General features: G+C 37.2%; 1 protein-coding gene across 1 annotated transcript in view; it reads left to right on the top strand.

Moving 5' to 3' along the window:
- The window catches only part of UBXN2B (UBX domain protein 2B), a 50,413-nt gene extending 33,128 nt beyond the window's left edge, over positions 1 to 17,285 (top strand). The window contains exons 5-8 of the mRNA XM_007939490.2: positions 274 to 383; positions 6,807 to 6,944; positions 15,916 to 16,077; positions 17,123 to 17,285. Of these exons, the coding sequence (XP_007937681.1) occupies positions 274 to 383; positions 6,807 to 6,944; positions 15,916 to 16,077; positions 17,123 to 17,285 (573 nt within the window). The remainder of the gene's footprint in view (positions 1 to 273; positions 384 to 6,806; positions 6,945 to 15,915; positions 16,078 to 17,122) is intronic.
- Positions 17,286 to 22,488: the final 5,203 nt, after the last annotated feature.

Here is a 22,488-nt window from a genome sequence, read left to right as displayed (position 1 = left end):
TGCTGATTGCTTTTGTTTTCTCAGGGAACCTGCTTCAAAACCAGGGTCAGGCTGCGTGACCTTTGGTATTTTCAACCATTTAATCTAAACACAAATCCGCTAAACCTCACATATGATTTCATGTATGTCTTTAACTCTGAATAATGAATAACTCCACGTTTTAAATTAAGTGGTTTAATATGTTGTCACATACCACATTTGAAACTTAAAATTGTTTGGTGAAAATAGAGTCTTATTTTCTTCCTATTTATTTATTTATTTTATGTCCAAAAGGTTCAGATTTTGCTTAAACTGTGGAGCAATGGTTTCAGTTTAGATGATGGAGAATTGAGACCTTACAGTGACCCAACAAATGCTCAGTTCCTGGAATCTGTTAAAAGAGGGTAAGATGTATTATTTGTATTCTATTTCTTATGTAAGAGTGAGACTTTTTTTAACAGACTGCTGTTTAGTATCATACCCTGGTTTTTAAGAATTGGATACTGGAATATGTTATGTAAGTGCTTGCTGTAGGAAAGGGTATTCTTAAGTAAAAATTATGTATTGCTATCTGTAGGTGACTGGCTCCTAACTTGTGGGGATGGTGAGTGGTCACTTGCCCCTTTTAAAAATCTGATGAAGGGGTGGCCCAGTTCTAAGAAGAAAACATCTTAGGGTAATAAATCTGTGAATGGATTAGCCTAGAGCTGCCCATCCACTAAGCCACTGCCCTGCTTACTGCTTACTGTTGACAGGGTGAGTCACTGCATGTATGCCTGAAATTCAGCAACTTGTATTAGAAATCTTTTAAGTGGCATTACTGCTGGCAGAAGACGTCAAAAGGTTAGTTGAAAGTTATAGTTTGTGCAAGTAAATAGGCATTTGACCTATCTCAGGACATTGTAACTCACCAGCTCTTGCCTCTTCAATTCAATTACAGCTCTTTATGAATTTGTAATACTGGATTTTTATTAAGCTAAAACAGATAAACAAAAAAGGCATCATGGTACAATTGAAAGAGATTGCACTCATATTCAGTAATGGAATAAAGAATTGAGTTTGATTTCTCATTTTAGGATATTTTCATCTAGATGGAAATGTACCTGTGTTCTCACTAGGATTTTTCCGTAACCACACAGGAGTAAGTGAAGCAGAAAGACTATCTTTTTTATTTTTTCTGTATCTTTGAAGAAAGACAGTTGCTTGATTTGACTTTTCCATGCCCTTTCAACAATTGCCTAGTTTCTCATACCTGAGCAGCTCTTTCCTCGCCTCCCTCAAAGCAACCTCCCATTGTCAGAATCGATTTGATAGTAGTGAGTTTGGTTTGGGTGGAGTGTGTAAGACTCTTTTCATACTCATGATGTTATTAGGAACTCATTGGTATTAGGACCTTTCTTATAAAAGAATTAGTAGAACCTTTCCTTTACATTTGAGGAATCTGAGACCCAGGGAATTAGTGATTTGCCTTGCTAATAAAAGTATAAAGGACTGTAGACCCCAGGTCTCTTGAATCCTGGTCTGGGTTGTTTTTGCCCTACTATACTATATTTGTATAAGTTAAACTTGCAGCTTTTCTAGTCAGTTTTAAATTTAAAATTTCAGAAACTATTCAAGAAAGTGTGTTTTCTTTAATATATTCCTCTTCTGCCATTCTCATTCAGGGAAAGAATCTAGTGATGAGGGCCTTTTGCCATGCCAAAGCATTTACAGATTTCTATTTGATGGGCTTGGTACATGCTAAGAATGTCATTTTTATACTCGCATTTAGAATGCCTCTTTGCTGTTTATTGTGTTCCAGTGGTTCCCTTGACCCTCTACATCAAGTACAAACTTCAAAATATGGTATTCTTCTCTTTTGTCCAATCTCTATTAAATAATGATCAAAATGAAAGCTAACATAGTAAACCTCTATGTATCAGATCCTTCTCTAAATGCTTTACTTATATTTAGTCTCATTTCATTTTCACAATAATACTATAAAATAGTTACTGTTATGCTCACAATACAGAGGGGAAACTGAGGCACAGAGATCTTGTATAACTTCCAAAGGCCCCACACAGCTATAAGTGACAGAAGTGAGAGTCAAAGCCAAGCTGAATGGCTCCAGGACCTGTGCTTTTAACCACTGCTTGTGCTGGCTGCTCTGCACACGATGATTGTCCTTTCCTTTCCCAGACCACTTACAAGGGATGCCCTCTTTAATGTTACCTAGCAAAGAACCTTTCTTTGAGCAAGCTCTAGAGCTACTGTTTTCCACTGTTGCTGCTGTTTTCTTTCTCTCATCCTTATATGGCAACACACAGAGATGATCATAATGGTTTCCACATTTACCAGCGTTACTGTTTTTCTGGAGCGAAATGGAGACATGCCTAATCAGTGTACATCTAAAAAGAACTTTACATTCATTGAAATAATTGCTACTTAATAATACAATTTTCTGTAGAAATATACATGAGATATTAATAGCTGCTCAGTGTACTATGTTAATGTTTCCTGTTCTGTATACTTGTTAGCAGTGGTGAGAACTCTTTGAATCCCACAGGGGCTCTTTGTGATGTCTAGAAAGAAAATGTTAATAATAAATTTTAATATAGTTAATTAATTGAAATTAACAAATCATAGGCAATGACCTAACATTGTTATTAAGTTTATATCTTCCTCACCCCATCTGTGTCAATCTTTTTTATAAAAGGTTTTTGTAAAACAAAAACAAAACTCTTGGAAAAAAATAAAAAGGAAATGCTATTTGGAGACTAAGAGTTAAATGAAACCTGTAACTCTTATTCTTTTTTTAAAGAGTAAAATGTTCAGTAGTTAATTCACATGTTTGCCCCTTTCTCCTCCTTGTTACTTGCTTCAAATAACTACAGTCTCAATTTCATTATGCAAACAGAAGATGAGAGGAAAAAAAGCAAAAGATACCAGAAGAGATGGGACATGTTAAAGTTATTTTGAAGGTTCTCTTCATCCCTTTTTTTTTTTTTTTTTTAATATTGTGAGCAGTTAAGGATTTAGTTTCAGGATTTAATCCAGCATTCTGATTTTATAATAATTGTGTTTATACTCCAATGCTTTAATTTCTAGGAGCCTAAAATAATTAATTCACATAAATATAGCTGAAAAAATTGTTCATAGGTCAATGGTAATGTGTGAAGAACAGTGGTTTAGAAAGAAGAGGCTCCACAGTTGTGGGACTATGTATCAAATGTCCTTCTAATCCACATCATGGTAGAAAATCTTTTGTAATATTCAGAATTCAATAATTATGCTTACTCTACACAATGGTAAAATGTTTCTGTAGAGAATATTGCTCTCTAGAAATTGTTTTATGTGACCTTCACACACTTGCCAAATTATAGGTCCTTCTTTACCCTTGAAAGTTTGCTTTATTGTATATGTGTTAGGAACAGTACTGTACTTTATAGACATGGTATTTGTCAGGATGAGGAACAGTGATTTTGTAGTTACTATAAAAGTATTTCTGTGCGTTATTCTTTCATAGCTGTCAGTGGGATCTATCCTAAGTGAAAATACTTATAAAGTCATAGGTCAGGGATGAACTGGGAGATTAAGTAGCAGTTAAGCTACCAGAGCATGGCATTGTACACCATGGAGGAATTGAAGTATAGCTCTTCCAAGGGATGAAATATGACCCAGGAGACTGGTGAAAATGGAGTGGAGGTGAAGCTCATTGGAGTGAGGTGGTCAAGCTACTCTGAAGCAAAGGTATTTTAGAATATTACCTATTTTCTCCCATAAAACAGACCCACACAAATAACCATGCACATGCATATAGGAGACTAATGCTGAAGAAGGTTTGCAAAAACCATGTAAGGACTTCTGGTAAGATGGAGGAATAGGCAGACAAGCTACACAGACCCCCTTCAACAAAGAAAAGAGAAACCAATTGGCAGAGATACAGAATATAATCCTAGAGTCCTGAGCTTTTGAAAGGAAGTATACAGAAGTGGATTAGGCACCAACTAGTGGAAAAACCTGAACAAAAACAAGATCTAAGAATAGGCTCTCTTTGCCAAGAACGGCAGGGCTATATGGGAGACTGACGATGGGAAAGGAGACAGGTGGTGAATGTGTAAGTGCTACCAACTAGTGGATAGAGGAGCACAGCACAGAACCCTACTTATGTGCCTCAACAGCAAAGGTATTAACAATCCAGTTGAAAAATGGGCAGAAGACTTGAATAGATACTTCACCAAAGAAGATATTCAGGGAGCCAGCAAATAAATGAAGAAATGCTCACAATCATTGGCCATCAGAGAGATGCAAATCAAAGAAACAATGAGATACCATTTCACCCTAGCACTGATGGCAAGAGAAAACCCTAGAACAATTTCAAAAGATAATACAAGAACAAAATGACAAAATAAATGAAAAATTAGAAATGATACAAAATCTACACACAGAAATCCAGAAGATTAATACAAAATTTTCAGAAATGGATAACACATTGAACGGGCAAAGGAGAAGAATTGAATAAGTGGAAGACAAAATTAGTGAGGTTGAAGGCAAATACCTCACTACTTCTTTGGAAAAGGATCAGTCAGGAAAAGATAAAAAGAAAGTGAAGAAAGCCTAAGGTTCATATGGGATACAATCAAAAGGAATAACCTATGTGTTACTGATGGCAAGGTTCAATGAGACAGAAAATAACAAATGTTGGTGGGGATGTGGAGAGATTGGGACTGTCATACACTGCTAGTGGGACTGTGAAGTGATACAACCACTGTGGAAAGCAGTATGGTGATTCCTTAGAAAGCTGGAATTGGAGATAGCATTTGACCCAGCAATCCCATCACTAGGTACCTATCCTAGAGAGGTGAGAGCCAGGACAGGAACAGATATATTCACACCCATGTTCATTGCAGCACTGTTTGCACTGGCAACAGGATGGAGGCAACCTACATGCCCATCAGCATAGGAGTGGATGACCAAGCTGTGGTGCATACATACAATGGAGTACTGTGCAGCACTGAGGAGTGATATGGAGTCTGGAAAGTGCCACATGGTATGGATGAGCTTGGAGGACATTGCACTGAGTGAAATAAGTCAGTCACAGAAGGACAAATATAAATTAGTTTGTTGTAGAGTGTCGATGAAGGGTTTATATGTGGAGGGAAGCTTTGTTGGTTGCCAGGGGAGGGAGGGGAGGAGAGGAAATACTGCGAAAAAAAAAAAAAAGATTGTCGTATGTCACTTTATTGTTGTTGTTATTTGCCATCGAGTCGGACTCGACTCACAGTGACCCCTCTTTGGGTTTCCAAGGCAGTATCACTATGGAAGTAGATTGCCCAACTTCCTTCCAAGGAGTGGCTGGTGGGTTTGAACCACCAGCCTTCTGGTTAACAGTCAACTGCCTTAGGCACTACACTACAAGAGTCACTTTAGCTTTGTGTATTTCACTGTACATAAATTTTATTTCTTCACTGTACATAAATTATATTTCAATAAAATGCATTTAAAAAAACATGTAAGGTGAGTTATTTGCATAAAATACAGTGATTAATTAGCATAAATTTTGAATTCTACAAGGATAATGTCAAGATAAAGAAAAAAAAAATGCAAGAAATGCCATAAGCAGTATGCTGAAGTCATTGAGAAGCTGAGATGTAATAGTTCATGTCAGTGCTGTGGACTTGGAAAACTGCAGAATCACTGTTCATCTGCAACATAGATTAAAACTAATTTATTATCAAATGAAAACAACCCATAGACTTTCTAGGTTAATGTTCAAATTGTCATGGTATACTAAAAGATAATTTTTTATTTCATCCTCACCATATCCTCAAGTATGAAGATAGTACTATCAAGAAGAGTTTCACAAAGAGTCCTTGAAAAAAAAAATGATGTCAGATAGTGGTTGTCAAGTGTATAGACCCATTGCCCCTGTTTATAACAAATATTTTGTAACTCCATCTTCACTATCCTAAAAAAGGAACTCATTTATATACTATTCTACATTAAATATATTTGAGAAATAAAAGGGAAGTAATTTGTCATGAGTTATCTGGCAGGGATGACCACACCAGAAGACAAAAGATGATTTTATGTTCTACCATTTCTCATGTAAACATGACAGGTGTAAAAACAATGATGAAGTATGTTAAAATGATATATCTTAATGACTACAAATGGTGTAAAGTCATGGACTTGGTACAAATCCCAAACAAAACAAAGTGTGTGCTTCCCTTTAATTTATATGGTAGATATGTTAACATAATACAAAAAGAAATGTTTTTACTTCTATGTAAAACAAGTTTTAGGCCCAGTGATTAGCAGTGTATTCATCCCCATGACTCTGGCAGGGCCCTTCATGACTGTGGAACCTGAGATAAGAATTCCTTATGCATGACAGGCCCACACATTGCAGGGCATCTCACGTCCTGGGCCCTGACACTGAGACAGCAGCACTCAAAAATCACACAGCAATCTAAACCACCCCTATGTATTTCCAAAATGTCCTACAGGGAGTTCAGGACTAAATATCAACATTAACTATTATGTTCACATAGGAATTTTCCAATGCTAATTTAGGTATAAATTGCTGTCTTACTATTTTCCTTTCAAAATCACTAAAACAACCAAAAACATCCCTGTTTGAGAACCACTAAGGAATTATATGTTGTAACCTTAAGAAAGAAAGATCTATGCAGATGAATCAGTGGTTGTGGAAATTTTGACAAGCTAATTTCAACATAAACTTCCATATTTCACTGCCACTAGCAACTCAATTAAAATAATCTCAGCAGTGTAGTTTGTTTTAAAATTTTGAAAAATTCATCCCTTTTTTCCTTCTTTTTCCAAAGAGAAATTCCCCTGGAGCTTCAGCGACTGGTTCATGGCAGCCAAGTGAGTTTGGACATGGAGGATCATCAGGATCAAGAATACATAAAACCTAGATTGAGGTTCAAGGCTTTTAGTGGAGAAGGCCAAAAGCTTGGAAGGTAAAATCACAAAATGAGAAAAATACTAGTCTTTTCAACGTGAATTTCTTTGGAATTGAAAAAATGTAGAATAACTGTAAAGTAAAAACTGAAATATGAGCTATGAAGCCCTTCTTGATGGAGTTAGATATGCAAATCTACTAATAATGTTAGTAGCAAACACTTGCATAGCAATTACCACATGCCTGGCACTTCTAAGCACTTTAAGTGTGTGAGTTCACTCAATCTCCACAAAGTAGATACTATTTGATGTATACTGTTATTACTCCCCTTTGCAAATGCAGCAATTTGCCCAAGATCATTAAGGTAGTAAGCGACTAGTACACAGAATTCAAAACCAAGCGCTGTGGCTCCAGAGTTCGTGCTTTTAACGTAGGCCAAACTATGTATGTATGTGTGTGTATATATATATATACATATATATATATATATATATATGTATGCCACTGTATGTATGTATGCCACATTATCTGTGGTTTTCAAGGGAAAACTGTAAAGAATTATGTAGACAAATTATAATTCTCAGTATGCATGTCTGTCAGAAATAATTACTAAACTCTTGCACCAGTGGGCAGTGAGTATGCTTATGTTAATGTTCAATATTTTTTTTAGCAACAGAGCTCTTTCTTCAAGTTATATATTTAAAACAGATAAAATCTTAGCTCCTTTGATTGTAAGTGAAGGACAGAATTGTCTTTGCGATATTTCCAAAGAACACTTGGGACTTTGCAGAGTGCAGCTTAAAAACGAATGTGTTTGGTGTAATGTATGGGTGGACTCTTACGATAGCCATGGGTTTTGAAAAAAATCTTATAAAGTAGGTTGGAAATATTTTAAAATACTGGAAGCAGACCACATCCTTAAGGCAGCTACTTAGATGTTCCAATAGATTCCACCATGGAGTGGATTACTAATCTCAGCCAATTTGTCTGGCTTTCTTTTTTTTTTTCTTTTTTTTAATTTAGAATTTGAATTTCAATCCATATCTTTCTTCGATTCTGTCTGGGACTGTGTAATCTGTCCCAGGTCAGAATGGGCTATAGTGGTAGCCTGGCACCATCTAGTTCTTCTGGTCTCAGAATTGATGAAGTTGTGGCTCTTGTAGATATTTGTTTCTTCACTGTGCTTTTGGTTACCTTCATAGTATTCTGCTTCTGGCAAGTCAAGGCCTATACATTTGTCTTAAGTGGCCACTTACAAGCTTTTAAGACCCCAGATGCTGCTAACTTCACTATCCTGAAGATAAAGGGTTCTTTTGGGGTTTTTTTGTTCGTTTGTTTTTTCATTTTTGTGAACTATGTTATGCTAACTGACTGCGTTGTCCCATGGTCCTAAGTCTTCAAACCCAGGAAACCAATATTAGAAGGTGTTTGGTTATGTCTGAGGAGTATCTGCATTTGTGTCTTGAATGAGTATATGTACCTGCATCCATATATATGTATTTGCATGTACCTTTAGGTACTTCTTCACCATTTATCTGTCAGTTTGTTGTACTGTGGTGCCTTGTGTATAACTGTGAGGCTGGAGGCTGTGCCACTGGTATTCAAATAACAGCAGGATCACCCATGGTAGACAGGTTTCAGTGGAGCTTCCAGACTAAGACAGACTAGGAGAAAGGATAGGCCATCCACTTTTGAAAAAATTGGCCAGTGAAAACCTTATGAATAGCAGTGAAACACTGTCTGATATATTGCTGAAAAACTTTACTAGTAGCTGTGAAACGTTACCAGAAGATGAGCACCTCAGGTTGGAAGGCACTCAGAATACAGTTGGGGAAGAGCTACCTCCTCAAAGTAGAGTCCCTTAAGGACAAGGATAGAGTAAAACTTTCGGGACCTTCATTACTGATGGGGCATGACTCAAAATGGGAAGAAACAGCTGCAGACATCCATTAATAATTGGAATGAGGAATATATGAAGTATGAATCTAGGAAAATTGGAAGTTGTCCAAAAATGAAATGGAACACATAAAGATTGACATTCTAGGCATTTATGAGCTGAAGTGAACTTGTATTGACTGTATTGAATCAGACAATCATATGATCTACTATGCCGGGAATGACAAACTGAAGAGGAATGGCTTTACATTCATTGTCACCGAGAGTGTTTCAATATCTATCCTGAAGTACAGTGCTGTCAGTGATAGGATAATATCCATATGCCTACAAGAAAGACCAGTTAATACTACTACCATTCAAATTTATGCACCAACCACTAAAGCCAAAGATGAGGAAATTGAAGATTTTTACCAACTTCTGCCATCTGAAATTTTGACCAAACATGCAAACAAGGTGTATTAATTATTACTGGTGATTGGAAGGCAAAAATTGGAAACAAGAATCAACAGGAGTTGGAAAATAGGGCCTTGGTAATAGAAATGATGCTGAAAATCACGTGATAGAATTTTGTAAGACCAATTACTTATTCATTGCAAATACCTTTTTTTTAGCAACATAAATGGCAACTATACATGTGGACCTCACCAGATGTAATACACAGAAATCAAGTCCACTATGTCTGTGGAAAGAGTCAAAGGAGAAGTTCAATATCCTCAGGCAAAACAAGGCCAGGAGCTGACTGTGTAGCAGACCATCAGTTATTAGTTGCTCATATGCAAGTTCAAGTTGAAGCAGAAGAAAATTTAAAAAGTCCACAAGAGCCAAAATAAACCTTGTATCCCACCTGAATTTAGACATCATATGAAGAATAGATTTGACACATTGAACACCATTGACTGAAGAGCACCAGATAAGTTGTGGGATGACATCAAGAACATCATATGTGAAGAAAGCAAACAGTCATTAAAAACACAGGAAAGAAACAAAAGACCAAAATGGATGTCAGAAGAGAATCTGAAGCTTGCTTTTCAACAGAGAGTAGCTAAAGCAAACGGAAGAAATGATGAAGTAAAAGAGCCGAACAGATTTCAAAGGGCAGCTAGAGAAGACATAATAAAGTATTATAATGAAATATACAAAGACTTGGAGTTAGAAAACCAAGAGGGAAGAACACATTCAGCATTTCTCAAGCTGAAAGAACTGAAGAAAAAAATCAAAGCCTCAAGTTGTGACAGTGAAGGATTCTTCGGGCAAAATACTGAATGATGCAGGAGGCATCAGAAGAAGGTGGAAAGAATACACAGAGTCACTGTGCCAAAAAGAATTGGTCTGTGTTTAACTATTTCAGAAGGTAGCATATGATCAGGAACCATTGATCCTGAAGGAAGAAGTCAAAGCTGCACTGAAGGAATTGGTGAAAAACAAGGCTCATTAACAACCTGCAATATGCAGATGACACAACCTTGCTTGCTGAACGTGAAGAAAACTTGATGCCCTTACTGGTGGAGATCAAAGACTACAGTCTTCAGTATGGATTACACCTCAACATAAATAAAACAAAAATCCTTGCAATTAGATCAGTAAGCAACATCACAATAAATGGAGAAAAGATTAACATTGTCAGGGATTTCATTTTACTTGGATCTACAATCAACACCCAAGGAAGCAACAGTCAAGAAATCAGACATTGTTACAGTAGGCAGATCTGCTGCAAAGACCTCTTTAAAGTGTTGAAGAGCATAAATGTCACTTTGAAGACTAAGGTGCACCTATCCGAAGCCATGATATTTTCAGTAGCCTCATATGCATGTGAAAGCTGGACAGTGAACAAGGAAGACTGAAGAAGAGTTGATGCCTTTGAACTATGATGTTGGTGAAGAATACTGAAAATACCATGGACTGCCAGAAGAAGAAACAAATCTGTCCTGGAAAAAGTACAGCCAGAATGTTCCTTAGTAGCGAGAATGGCCAGGTGGAATATACTCAAGGTTATAATTTTGGCTCTTGTGGCCTTGTTTTAATTTTTTTTCAGCTTCAACTTAAACTTGCATATGAGCAATTCATGGTCTGTTCCACAGTTGGCCCCTGGCCTCCTTCTTTCTTGTGGCTGATATTGAGCTTTTCCATCATCTGTTTCCACAGATGTCATCAATTTGATTAAAGTGTGTTCCATGTGGCAAAGTCTACATGAATAGTCACCATTTATGTTGTTGGAAAAAAGGTATTTGCAATGAATAAGTCATTGGTCATGCAAAATTCTGTCATGTGATCTCTCAGGTCTTTGTATCATCAACACCATATTTTCCAGTTTATTCTTTGTTTCCAATTTTCACATTCCAGTCACCATTAATTATCAATACATCTTGATTGCATGTTTGGTCAATTTCTTCCTCTTTGGCTTTAGTAGTTGGTGTGTAAATTTGAATAGCTGTATTAACTGAGGTTCATTGTAGATATTATCCTATCACTGACAGCATTGTACTTCAGAATAGATCTTGAAATTTTCTTTTTGATAATGAACGTGATGCCATTCTTCTTTGTCATTCCATGCATAGTGAACCATATGATTGTCCAATTCAGAATGACCTATACCAATGCATTTCAGCTCAGTACTGCCTAGGATGTCAAACTTTATGCATTTCATTTCTTTTTTTTACAATTTCCAATTTTCCTAGATTCATATGAATGGATGTTTGCAGCTGTTTCTCTCATTTTGATTCGTGTCACATCAGCAAATGAAGATCCAGAAAACTTCACTCCATCCCTGTCATTAAGGTCAACTCTACTTTGAGGGGAGCTCTGGTAGCATAGCGCCTAAGGCACTTGACTGCTAACCAGAAGCCTGGAGGTTCAAACCCACCAGCCACTCCTAGGAAGGAAGGTTGGGCAATCTACATCCATAGTGATACTGCCTTGGAAACCCAAGGAGGGGTCGCTATGAATCGGGTCTGACTCGACAGCATGTAACAACAACAACTACTTAGAGGAGGCAGCTTTTCCCCAGTTGTGTTTTGAGTGCCTTCCAATGCAAGGGCCTCATCTTCTGGCACTATCAGACAATGTTTCCCTGCTATTTTTCAGGTTTTTAGTGGCCTTTTGTTTTATTTTCCACAAGTGGACCTGGCCTTATCTTTTTTCCTAGTTTGTCTTGGTCTGGAAATTCCACTGACACCTGTCCACCGTGGGTGACTCTTGGTATTTGAAATACCGGTGGCATAGTTTCCAGCATCACAGCAACACATGAGCTACCACAGTCCGACAAACTGATAGATGAGTGGTGGCACATAATATAATGGCACCAAGTAAATCTTAGGTTAAGACTGCAGATTTACAATAATAGTACAAACTGCATTACTGAATGAAATTTAACCTAATGAGCTAGAGTAGAGCCCAACATGTAAAAGACAGAAAATCAGAGAATTGACTGTGATAGGGAAGTTTTGCAGATAGCCATTTTCTGTAGGCTTTTGAGCTGGTATGTGTGATTATAACATCATAATTTGAAGCAGATTCCTCATTCGCTCAGAAATAGTCATGGCCTATTTATTATCACCATCAAGTCCAAGTGATTTTGTTGGGCACTGTCACTCTTGCTGCTACAACTGAAGTTTAACTTTATCTGGGTCTCTGGCCCTCAGGTCCCTGGGCTCTCTTCTAAAGTCAGACAGCTCTTTTGTTCCCATCTTTCTTTCATTTTCCTACCCAGCTCTTCTGCCATCCCCTGATCTCACCATGTAGCCATCGCATTGGTCTGCAATTGTGCGGCTGGAGATAGCTCCTTTCTTATACACATGGTTTCAAGCCTTCCCCGCTCTCCTTCAGCCCGCTGTTCTCCCTCTGTGCCTTGACTCTCAACAGATTGCTTCACTTCCAACTTCCCTGAGAAGACGGAGCCTGGCATGCAGGAATGAACTTTCTTGATATCTTCCCCTTAGCCTCTAAGTTTGTTAATATTTCTATCCCATCCTTACCTTACTCTTCTAGTTTGAAGAAGGTGCTTCTCCCACTTGAAACATTTCTTTAGTTTTCTTAGAAGCACTTTATCAAATAACTTGCCTCTCTTTTCCTTTTCTAAAAAATTTATTTTTAATGTAATACTTGAAACTTACAAACAATATAAGAGTTTTAATTGGCAAATAAGCCTGACTTTGAAAAATACTAAAGTTGCTATAACTTAAAAAAACGCAACAGAATGAAACACTGCCTAGTCCTGCACCCTCCTCACAGTTGTTGCTGTTTGAGCCCATTGTTGCAGCCACTGTGTCATCCATCTTACTGAGGGTCTCCTCTTTTTCTCTGACCCTCTGCTTTACCAAGCATGATATCCTTCTCCAGCGATTGGTTCTTTCTGCTAATGTGTCCAAAGTACATGAGTCAAATTCATCATTGCTTCTAAGGAGCATTCTGGCTGTACTTCTTCCAAGATAGATTTGTTTGTTGTGCTGGTAGTCCATGGTTTATTCAGTATTGTTTGACAGCACAATAATTCAAATGCATCAATTCTTCTTTGGTCTACCTTATTCATTGTCCAGCTCTCACATGCATATGAGGCAATTGAAAATACCATGGCTTGGATCAGGCTCAGCTTTGTCTCTAAAATGGTATTTTCTTTCTTTTGCTCTTTAACACTTTAAGAATTTAAAGAGATCTTTTGTGGCAGATTTACCTATTGAAGTAATAAGTAAATGCTCACAGCCAACTTTTAGGGTAGAAAAAAAAAGTTACTGGTGCACTGATTCCAACTTATGATTACAGACACACGTGTGTCTCTGTAGAGCTGTGTACCACAGGGCTTTCAATGGCTGATTTTTTAAAAACAGGTTCTAGATTTTTCTGAGATGTATTAGTGTAGACTTGAACTTCTAACCTTTTGGTGAGCAGCCAAGCATATCATTTATCATTTATATATCATTTATACCACCCAGGTACTCCAACTCAGCCGCTCCTCGGAAGGAAGATGGGGCAATCTACTTCCGTAGTGATACTGCCTTGGAAACCCAAGGAGGGGTCACTATGAGTCGGATCCGACTCGCCGGTACATAACAACAACAACAAGTATATAAAGCACTCTTTGGAGTGCCTTATGTGCCTTAATTTAATCTTTACAATACTCGTACACAAAGAACTTAAGTGACTTCCCAAAATCACACATTTGATAAGTGGCAGAGTTAGGATTGAAACCAGGTAATCTAGCTCCAGCATCCATGAGTTAACCTTTATGCAACCTAGCCTCACACAATGATTTAAATGAAATAATGCATGTAGTAGAGGCAGTGATGTGGTAGTGATGATTATATAATGTGTCTATGTGTATACTTTGTTATTGGTGAGGAAACAAGAAAGGAAAAGCACTTTGCATTTAGTTTTTGATATCTTTTTTCTTTGATTTTCCTCCTCTTTCTTGTGTCAAGGCCACTGGAGTATTAGCATGATAGCCCAATTGGCAGTGTAGCTACTTAGGCCCTCAAGTGCAAATTTGAAAGATAATTCCTAAAGTAAGTAATATTCTGGTCAGTTACTGCAATCAAATCATCGTGTTCTTCATCTTTCATATATTTATCATACATATTCTTTAATCAGTTATATAAACTGTCAGAAAATGCCTAAAGAAAAGGGGGAAATGTTAGCAGTAAATACCACTTAATTTTGCCACTTTGTCAGATGTTCAGAGAGAAGCTTCTGGGATGGGAGAAAGGCCAAACGTTCATACAACTATCAGAGAATCTCTTAAAAAGACAGAGAGATCAAGATTTTATGTCTACAAAGAACTTGGCTAGATATGTTTTCCCCTCTTAACAAAAAGAGTAGTCTTAGTTTTGAACATTCACACTTGGCTTCTAACAACTTAACCACCTTGCTGACTCTTAGAAGAAGTACTAAGAAAGCAATGCTAAGGTCACTAGTCACCACAACCAAATGGTAATAGTCTGTCAAATGAAGCTTCGTTATAAATTCATCACCATGCATAAAATTTAAATTTCTCACTATTATTCAGGAGTCATTTCTCTTTTGCAAATCAGAAACTACTTAGATCAGATGTTCTTAAGTAATCTTAACTAAGTTCAAATTAATTTAATAGTTTGGTGCTGATAATAGTTGCAAAGCCAAAAATAAAAGCGCACTGCCGTCTAGTCGTTTCTGACTCACAGTGACCCCCATTTTAGGTTTCCAAGGCTATAACTCTCTCGGAAGTAGATAGTCCCGTCTTCCTTCTGTGGAGCAACTTGTGGGTTTGAACTGTTGACCTTCCAGTTAGCAGTCAACTGCCTTATCACTGTACCACCAGAGCTCCTTTAACAGTTGCAAAAATAGCTGCTAATTGTTGAAACACTGTGTTACAGATTTTTAGGACAATAGTATTTATATACTATATAAATAGTAGTATTTCCCCCCATTTTATAAATGATCTAACTGGGATTGCTTACTAGAGGTAATTTACTTGATGATGTTTACACGGTTGACACTGAGATTAGAAAACAAGTCTGTCATTCTTTGACTTTAACTTAAAAAAAGTTGCTTTAAGGAGCTCTGGTGGCACAGTGCCTAACCAGAGGTTGGCAGTTCAAACCCACCAGCTGCTCCACAGATGTAAGATAGGATGATCTACCTTGGAAACCCGATTGGGGTTGCCATGGGTCTGAATCAGTGGCAGTGTGTTTGGTTTAGTTTGGTAAAGTTGCTTTAACTCAAATTACCTAGCCTGTGCTAAACCTTCTCAAGAAATTTCAAAGGGATAAAGGAAAAAAGAATACAATATTAGGCTTTTGAGGGATACTAGATACATAAACTAAACTAGAGTCCTGAGATCTAAAATAATTTTCATACAATGAAATAGGTTGGAATATAGGGAGCGCTGGTGGTGTAGTAGCTAAGACATCTGACTACTAACCAGAAGGCTGGCAGTTCAAACCTACCAGCCACTCCTCGGAAGGAAGGTTGGGCAATCTACCTCCGTGGTGATTTTTTTAAATAGGCAACTGAAAGGAAGCTATGTTCTTCGGTAGTCCGGAAGTCATAATAGGGACCAGCCAAGAACTGACTCTAGATTTAATTGTTTATTCTTCTGTCTTCAGTTTTTCTTGTGTCTTATATATTCAGATTTGCATTCTGAATTTTTAATTCTTCTTTCTTAGCCTTACACCTGAAATAGTTAGTACACCTTCCTCACCAGAAGAGGAGGATAAGTCAATACTTAATGCATTTGTTCTGACTGATGATTCAGTGCCAACAACAAAAATTCAAATCAGGTTAGCAGATGGGAGTCGTTTGATACAAAGATTCAATAATACCCACAGGTGAGCTACTTTACCAGCCAAGTATATAGGCTGCTGTTATACGTGTGGTTTCTTATCTAAATTGAAACTATGTGACTTGAGTAATGAAGAATATGAAATTTCTTAGATTTAAAGTAAGTTTTGACAGAAGAAAAAAATCTTTAAAAAGATATAGCTGTGTCTATGAATTCAAATACTTAGTGTGTAAACAACTCCTATAAACCACCCAAATACTAAAGCAAATTCAGATACCATGTGAAAATGAAGCAAATCTGCAAGGACTGCCGTTTTGCCTTGTTGCTAAAACCATATGCATCCTTGAATACTTTTGGATTTAGTAAGGAGGAATTATAAACATAATGGGTGTTTCTTAGTTCTGGATTTAAATAATATAGTAAAATTTTATTTGGAGTTTTCTCATTTAGAAAATTATAATTCTGATTGGAGTTCATTTATCAATATACCAAATTCTTCATAATATAAATATGATGTAAATAAATTTAATTGTGCTTTTGTCAGGTATTTTAAATAAATAGTTTTAAATGTATTTGTAATGTCTGTTTGTATGTTGACATTTGTTACGCTAAGATAATATTTTTATTCGTTTATTGAAGTAAGACCTCTATGGGATACATTTATTATTTTAGTTCAGTTACAAAGTATATGTGAAAGAAATTTTATGACAGTTGGAGACTCTTACTTTGCCACCAGCTAATGCAAGTTTATCAGAGTTTACTCTGGTCATGTACTGGTAACATTGTTTTAAGTCAGAAAATAATAAGATTTGCACTTTCAGTGTAATAACATTGTTTACATTTATCTTACACATAATCTACTGGAAATTTTTTCTCTGTTTTACAGTAAAAGTAAATATTAGATAAAATCCAGTTAAAACTTTTCTAATTTAAGGCTGAAATAAGTCTATGTGTTGAAATTACTATAAATTAAACTTAGAATACTTAAAAAAAAAGAGAGAATTACATAATTTTTATTATTTAATTTTTGCTAAAAGCTTCGATGTCAATGGGACTTTTTTGTCAAATTATTTTTATTTTTTTTTATTCAGGATCCTGGATGTCCGAGACTTTATTATACAGTCCCGTCCTGAATTTGCAACTCTTGACTTTATTCTTGTGACTTCATTTCCAAACAAAGAACTAACAGATGAAAGCCTGACGCTACAAGAAGCAGACGTTCTTAACACTGTGATACTCCAGCAACTAAAGTAATTGTGCTCCTGGCCATGCAGCAGAATGGTGGAATACATTGTGTGTCATATTAATAAGAAACATACTTCCAGCATAAAAACAGCCAAATTATTTTTATTACTTTTACAGATAAATTTACCCTAAGGCTGAAGACAGAATACAATGGTTAATTCGAATTCTGTCTTCCAGCCTTAGGGTAAATGAATCCAAACTAGGGCTAGATCTTCAGATAAGTAGGTTTGAGTTTTTAGTTACAGGGCTGGCTTATGTTGACAACTTTTAAATATTCAATTAGACTAATTTGTTACATGTCCAGTGTTAATGTTACAATATTTGTACCAAAACAAAAACTCCATTTTGATAAATGTATTTGATAAAGTTGATACTAGTTTCTTAATGTATTGACTAACAGCTATTAAGAAATCTTTTGATCAGATAAGCTAAGAATTTTGTTTTTCTGTGATTTATAAAGTATTCTGATTTTGAAGTAGTTTGACCATACAGTAATTATTTGTCCTATTAAGATTTTTTGCACTTATTGACTTAGCTATGTTACTTGCATCAAAATAATATTGTTTGGCATTGTATTTTATAGAATTATTGGCATCATAAGCTAGAAACAGAAAGATCTAAAGGTCAGCAGTTGTTAAGAAGATGTCATAAATAGCACTTTAAAGTACTGTGTACTCTTTCCCAGAGCCAGCCTTGATCACGTTCATTTGTCCACTCAACACGTTTTATAGGGAACCCACTATATATGCTAAACACTGTTCTAAATGTTTGATTCAGAATACAGGTCCCTAGTATAGAAATACAGTAGTATAAATTCTGTCAAGTGGACTGAATCTACAGAATTACCAGCATAATGCATTTCTTTTGAAGCCAAGTTTTTCCTGACTGAGATAGACTACATCAAGAATGATAGAAACACTTTTTCTTCTTCCCAGACACCATTTCATTTTTGGTAACCACTCCTGATTAGTTTCCTATTGCTGCTGTGACAAATTACCACCAATTTAGTAGCTTAAAACAACACAAAAGTATTATCTTAAAGTTCTGTATGTTCTAAGTCTGACACAGCTCTCACTGAGCTAAATGCAAGGTGTTAGCAGGGCTGCCTTCCTTTCTGAAGACTGGTGAGAATTGTTTCCTTGCCTTTTCAGCTCCTAGAGGTTTCATATTCACAGCCAGCAATGCAGTGTCACAACTTTCTGACCCTTCCTGTCTCACATGTCTCTGACAACAGCCAGAGAGGGTTCTCTGCTTTTATGAACTCATGTTATTAGGATGGGCCTGTCTGAATAGTCCTGGATAATCTCCCCCTTTAAGGTTCGTGGTAACCTTATCACATCTGCAAAGTCCTTTTTGCCATGTAAACATGTTATAATTTTTGAGGGCTATGGTTTGAATACCTTTGGGGGGGGTCATTATTCCACCTACTACAGTTGCTTCCTATGCCTGAAGATTCACATCTGCCCCAAATATATTCACCCCAGTTAAAGGTACCCAAAATTTTTAGCCTGTTATACCATCAACTCAAAGTTCAGAATCTCATCTAAATCTCCCCAGCTCAAAAGTCCCAAAGCTTATCAAGTTGGTTATATATGGGTGTCTGTATGATTCATCCTGGGACATAATTTCTCTCCATCAGTACACCTGGAAAACTAGAAAACAAGTTATCTGCTTCCAAATATAATAGTAAGATAGGCATACAATAGCAATTTGTTGTTGTTGTTGTTGTTGTTATGTGCCATCGAGTCGGACCGACTCATAGCGACCCTTCCTTGGGTTTCCAAGGTAGTATCACTATGGAAGTAGATTGCCCCATCTTCCTTCCGAGGAGTGGCTGGTGGGTTTGAACCGCCAGCCTTCTGGTTAACAGTCAAGTGCTTCAGGCACTATGCTACCAGAGCTCCCAATAGCAATTTAGACATTCCTATTCAAAAAGGGAGAAAATTGAATGAAAAAAGGAACTATCAGTCCCAAGCAGTTTAAGGTCTGGAAATAATCCTCTGTGGCTCCTGGCTCCACTCTCTGGGCTTGTGCCATGGTGAGGATCACCGTGAATCTAATTGTCAACATGTGGAGGTTGGTGCAATCTCTGCGTTCTGCTTCTCCATCCTCATCACCATCCATCCCCACGGCACTCTCTCTCAAACCTGTTGTTGTTATGTGCCGTCAAGTTGGACCCGACTCATTGCAACCTCTCCTTGGGTTTCCAATGCAGTATCACTACAGAAGTAGATTGCCCTATCTTCCTTCCAAGGAGTGGCTGGTGGGTTTGAACTACCAGCCTTCTAGCCACCCAGATTTTGGTCAGAGTTCACAGTGAAGAGGACACCAAATAGGCAGATGCCAGTCACAAGTTTGGGGAGTCTACACCACATCCCAGGCTTCTGACCCACTGGCCACAATTGTGGGGCCTGTTTCCTACTACCCCTTATTTAATGTCCATATTTCTACTAACAGTGTGTTCGCAATGATACAGGTTTTCTCTTTGGTGATTTCAGTTTTCTCTGTTCTGAGTTCTCACTAGCAGGGTCATTATCATCAGTATTTCTACTAATAGTCTGTTGAAGGCAATCTTGGCTTTTTCTGTAATGCTCTTGAAAATTCTTCCAGCCTCTACCTGCTGCCCAATTCTAAACCCATTTCTTTGTTTTTAGGTATTTGTTAGAGCAGCACCCCATTTCCTGATATCTAGAAAGATCTGTTACGCCTATGTACTGCCAATTAACTTTGTTATTCTAATTGGAGATTTGGAATTCATGATTCTGTGCAGCCCTAGTTATGTCAAAGAAGTAAATTTATCTGTGTTAAAGTTTTAATACTGGAAGTATTCAAATAGTGGTTTTGCTTCATTGAAAGTCATTTTCCTAATTTTTTTTTACTGCTGCAATCTAATTTGCAAAATTTGTAATGATCTCAAAAGAGATTGTCACAATGAGCAGTTAGACATTTCAGATATCATTTTGCATGATTATGTAATCAAAACATTTGAAATGGGCACCTTACCAATAAAGAATGTTTTCACTGAAAATATTTTTGAACATTTCCTTGATTTGTAGTTTTATTTGAGTAGCTGAATAGATTTGAAATTTGAGTAATCTTTCCTGTCGTTTAATCCTATGGTGGCTCTTTTGGAGGGGCAGGAAAGGAACTGAGTTGTAGCTATGTTATCTCAGTGTTTCTTCATTTTATCACAGTAGATTTTGAAAATCCTTGTCACGACATGTATTGTTAATAAAGTGGATCATGTTTTCCCCATTAGGGTTTGTGTCCCTGACCGGTGATGCAAATTAACGTATATATGACTCACATTATCAGAAAGCCTAAGAGTTAGTTTGTATAATCCTCTTTACAACTTTTAATTAAAGTATGTTCTAACTACAAAATAAATGGTTTATAAAAGGAACGCCTGGATATGTATGCAATATGTTTTATTGTGTGTTTTTGTATAACATAAAAAAACGGTATGTGTGACCTAGAACAAGTATGTTAACTTGATCAATTTAACTTATAATTTTGCCTCTTTTAGAATTTACAAAGGAGCTCTAGCAGTGCAGTGCCTAAGGCATTTGACTGCTAACCAGAAAGTTGGCGGTTCAAACCCACCAGCCACTCTACAGAAGGAAGACAGAGCAATGTACTGTGTAAAGATTTACCACCTTGGAAACCCAATGGGGCTTGCTATAAGTCGAAATTGACTTGATGGCAGTGGGTTTTTTCATTTAGAATTTATAGCTATGACCTGGGTCTCTTAAAAGAAGAAATAATAACCTCTCTCCAAAAGTTTGAACTTGATAACATCTTTTTTTTTTTTTTAGATGAATGTTTCTCTGTGAAGCAGAGAATCATCCTAGGTATGTACAACTTAGAACTTACTTTGAGTACTGTTTTGTTGATTTGTATCACAAACATTGGCTTTTTCTGGAGGGCCTGATAACTTATTACCAACTCATTAGCATGGATTTATGAACATCACAAATAATTATCAACACAATATTTTTTATATTGAGTTACCATTGAGTTGAAGTATGTGTGTTATAATTAGGCACTGCCAAAGGGGCAGGGAGGCCACATCTTCTGACCTCCTCTAACCCCACAAGAGGAAGGCAGAATCACCGTCAGTAGCCCAAGGCCTATCCCTGTGGGGCCAAACATGCTGCCTCCCTCCAGCCCTTTCTTGACACCAACCATTCCTCCTGCAGCATCCACCACCTCTCTGCTGGGTTCGATAATTTGCTGCAGTGGCCATGGGGTTTGTTAGGGAAGAAACAGGCTACAACTCAAGTTCATAAATGCACTCGGTCCCCCGCAGCCCACCATCTCTCAGCTGACAATCTCTCTCAGTTTCTCAGCAGTGCATGTCTCTTGCATCTCTGTCTCAGCAGTGTGTGTCTCTCATGTCTCTCTGCAGTGCATCTTTCTCAGCCAGCAGTCAGGAGACTCCTGCTTCTAGGTGTGGTCCTTTTGAGCCTGGCAGAGTGGCCAAATAAACCAAACCCAACATCAGAATTCTATACACCTGAGAGACAGCAAACTTCCCAGAAGATTGCTTCATGCCACTCTCAACAGAAATACCCCAGGTGGATAACTTTAACAATCAGGACCTACTCAGTTGCTTGTGGCAAATTCCACCACAGAGTTTACAAAGACTTATGACTAGGAAAGTCACACTATCTAATTTACTACACCGCAGGCACCATCTAGAGGTTAAAGGTTTGAGGGAACTGCTGGAGTTTTCTTTATTTTTGTTTTCGTTTTTTGTCAAAATTATCTTTTCTATCTTTACTTTGTTAAGTTTACATTGGCTTGGCTGTACTGTTTTAAATGGGGTACACTGTCAAGATGCAGACTAGGCAGACAAGCTACCCAGACCCTCTACAACAAAGATAGGAGAAACCAAATGAAATGGATACAGATGATAATCTTGGAACCCTAAGCTTCAAAGAAAAGGATAAAGAAGTAGATCAAATACCAAGTAGAAGAAGAAACTGAATGGAAACAGCGAACAAAGAGATACACAGATTGGTGAATTGTCAAGTAGTCTGACACAAAGTAGCCATTTTGAATTTTTGCGTGCAGTGTTCTGATTGAGGCAGGAACCTAAAAATCAGTTCTGCCCACCCAGGATTGTGCCAATGTCCATACCAGTGGCTGGTGACCAGAAAAGTGTGGTCTTCCCCTAATTCCTCATACCTTCCCAGTGAACAGAAGTGTG

This window comes from Orycteropus afer, unplaced genomic scaffold, assembly GCF_000298275.1.
Source record: "Orycteropus afer afer isolate SDZICR_OR568_19922 unplaced genomic scaffold, OryAfe1.0 scaffold00060, whole genome shotgun sequence".
Lineage (NCBI taxonomy): Eukaryota > Metazoa > Chordata > Mammalia > Tubulidentata > Orycteropodidae > Orycteropus > Orycteropus afer.
Note: the sequence above shows the minus strand (reverse complement) of the source record. Positions and strands in the feature narration are given on the sequence as shown.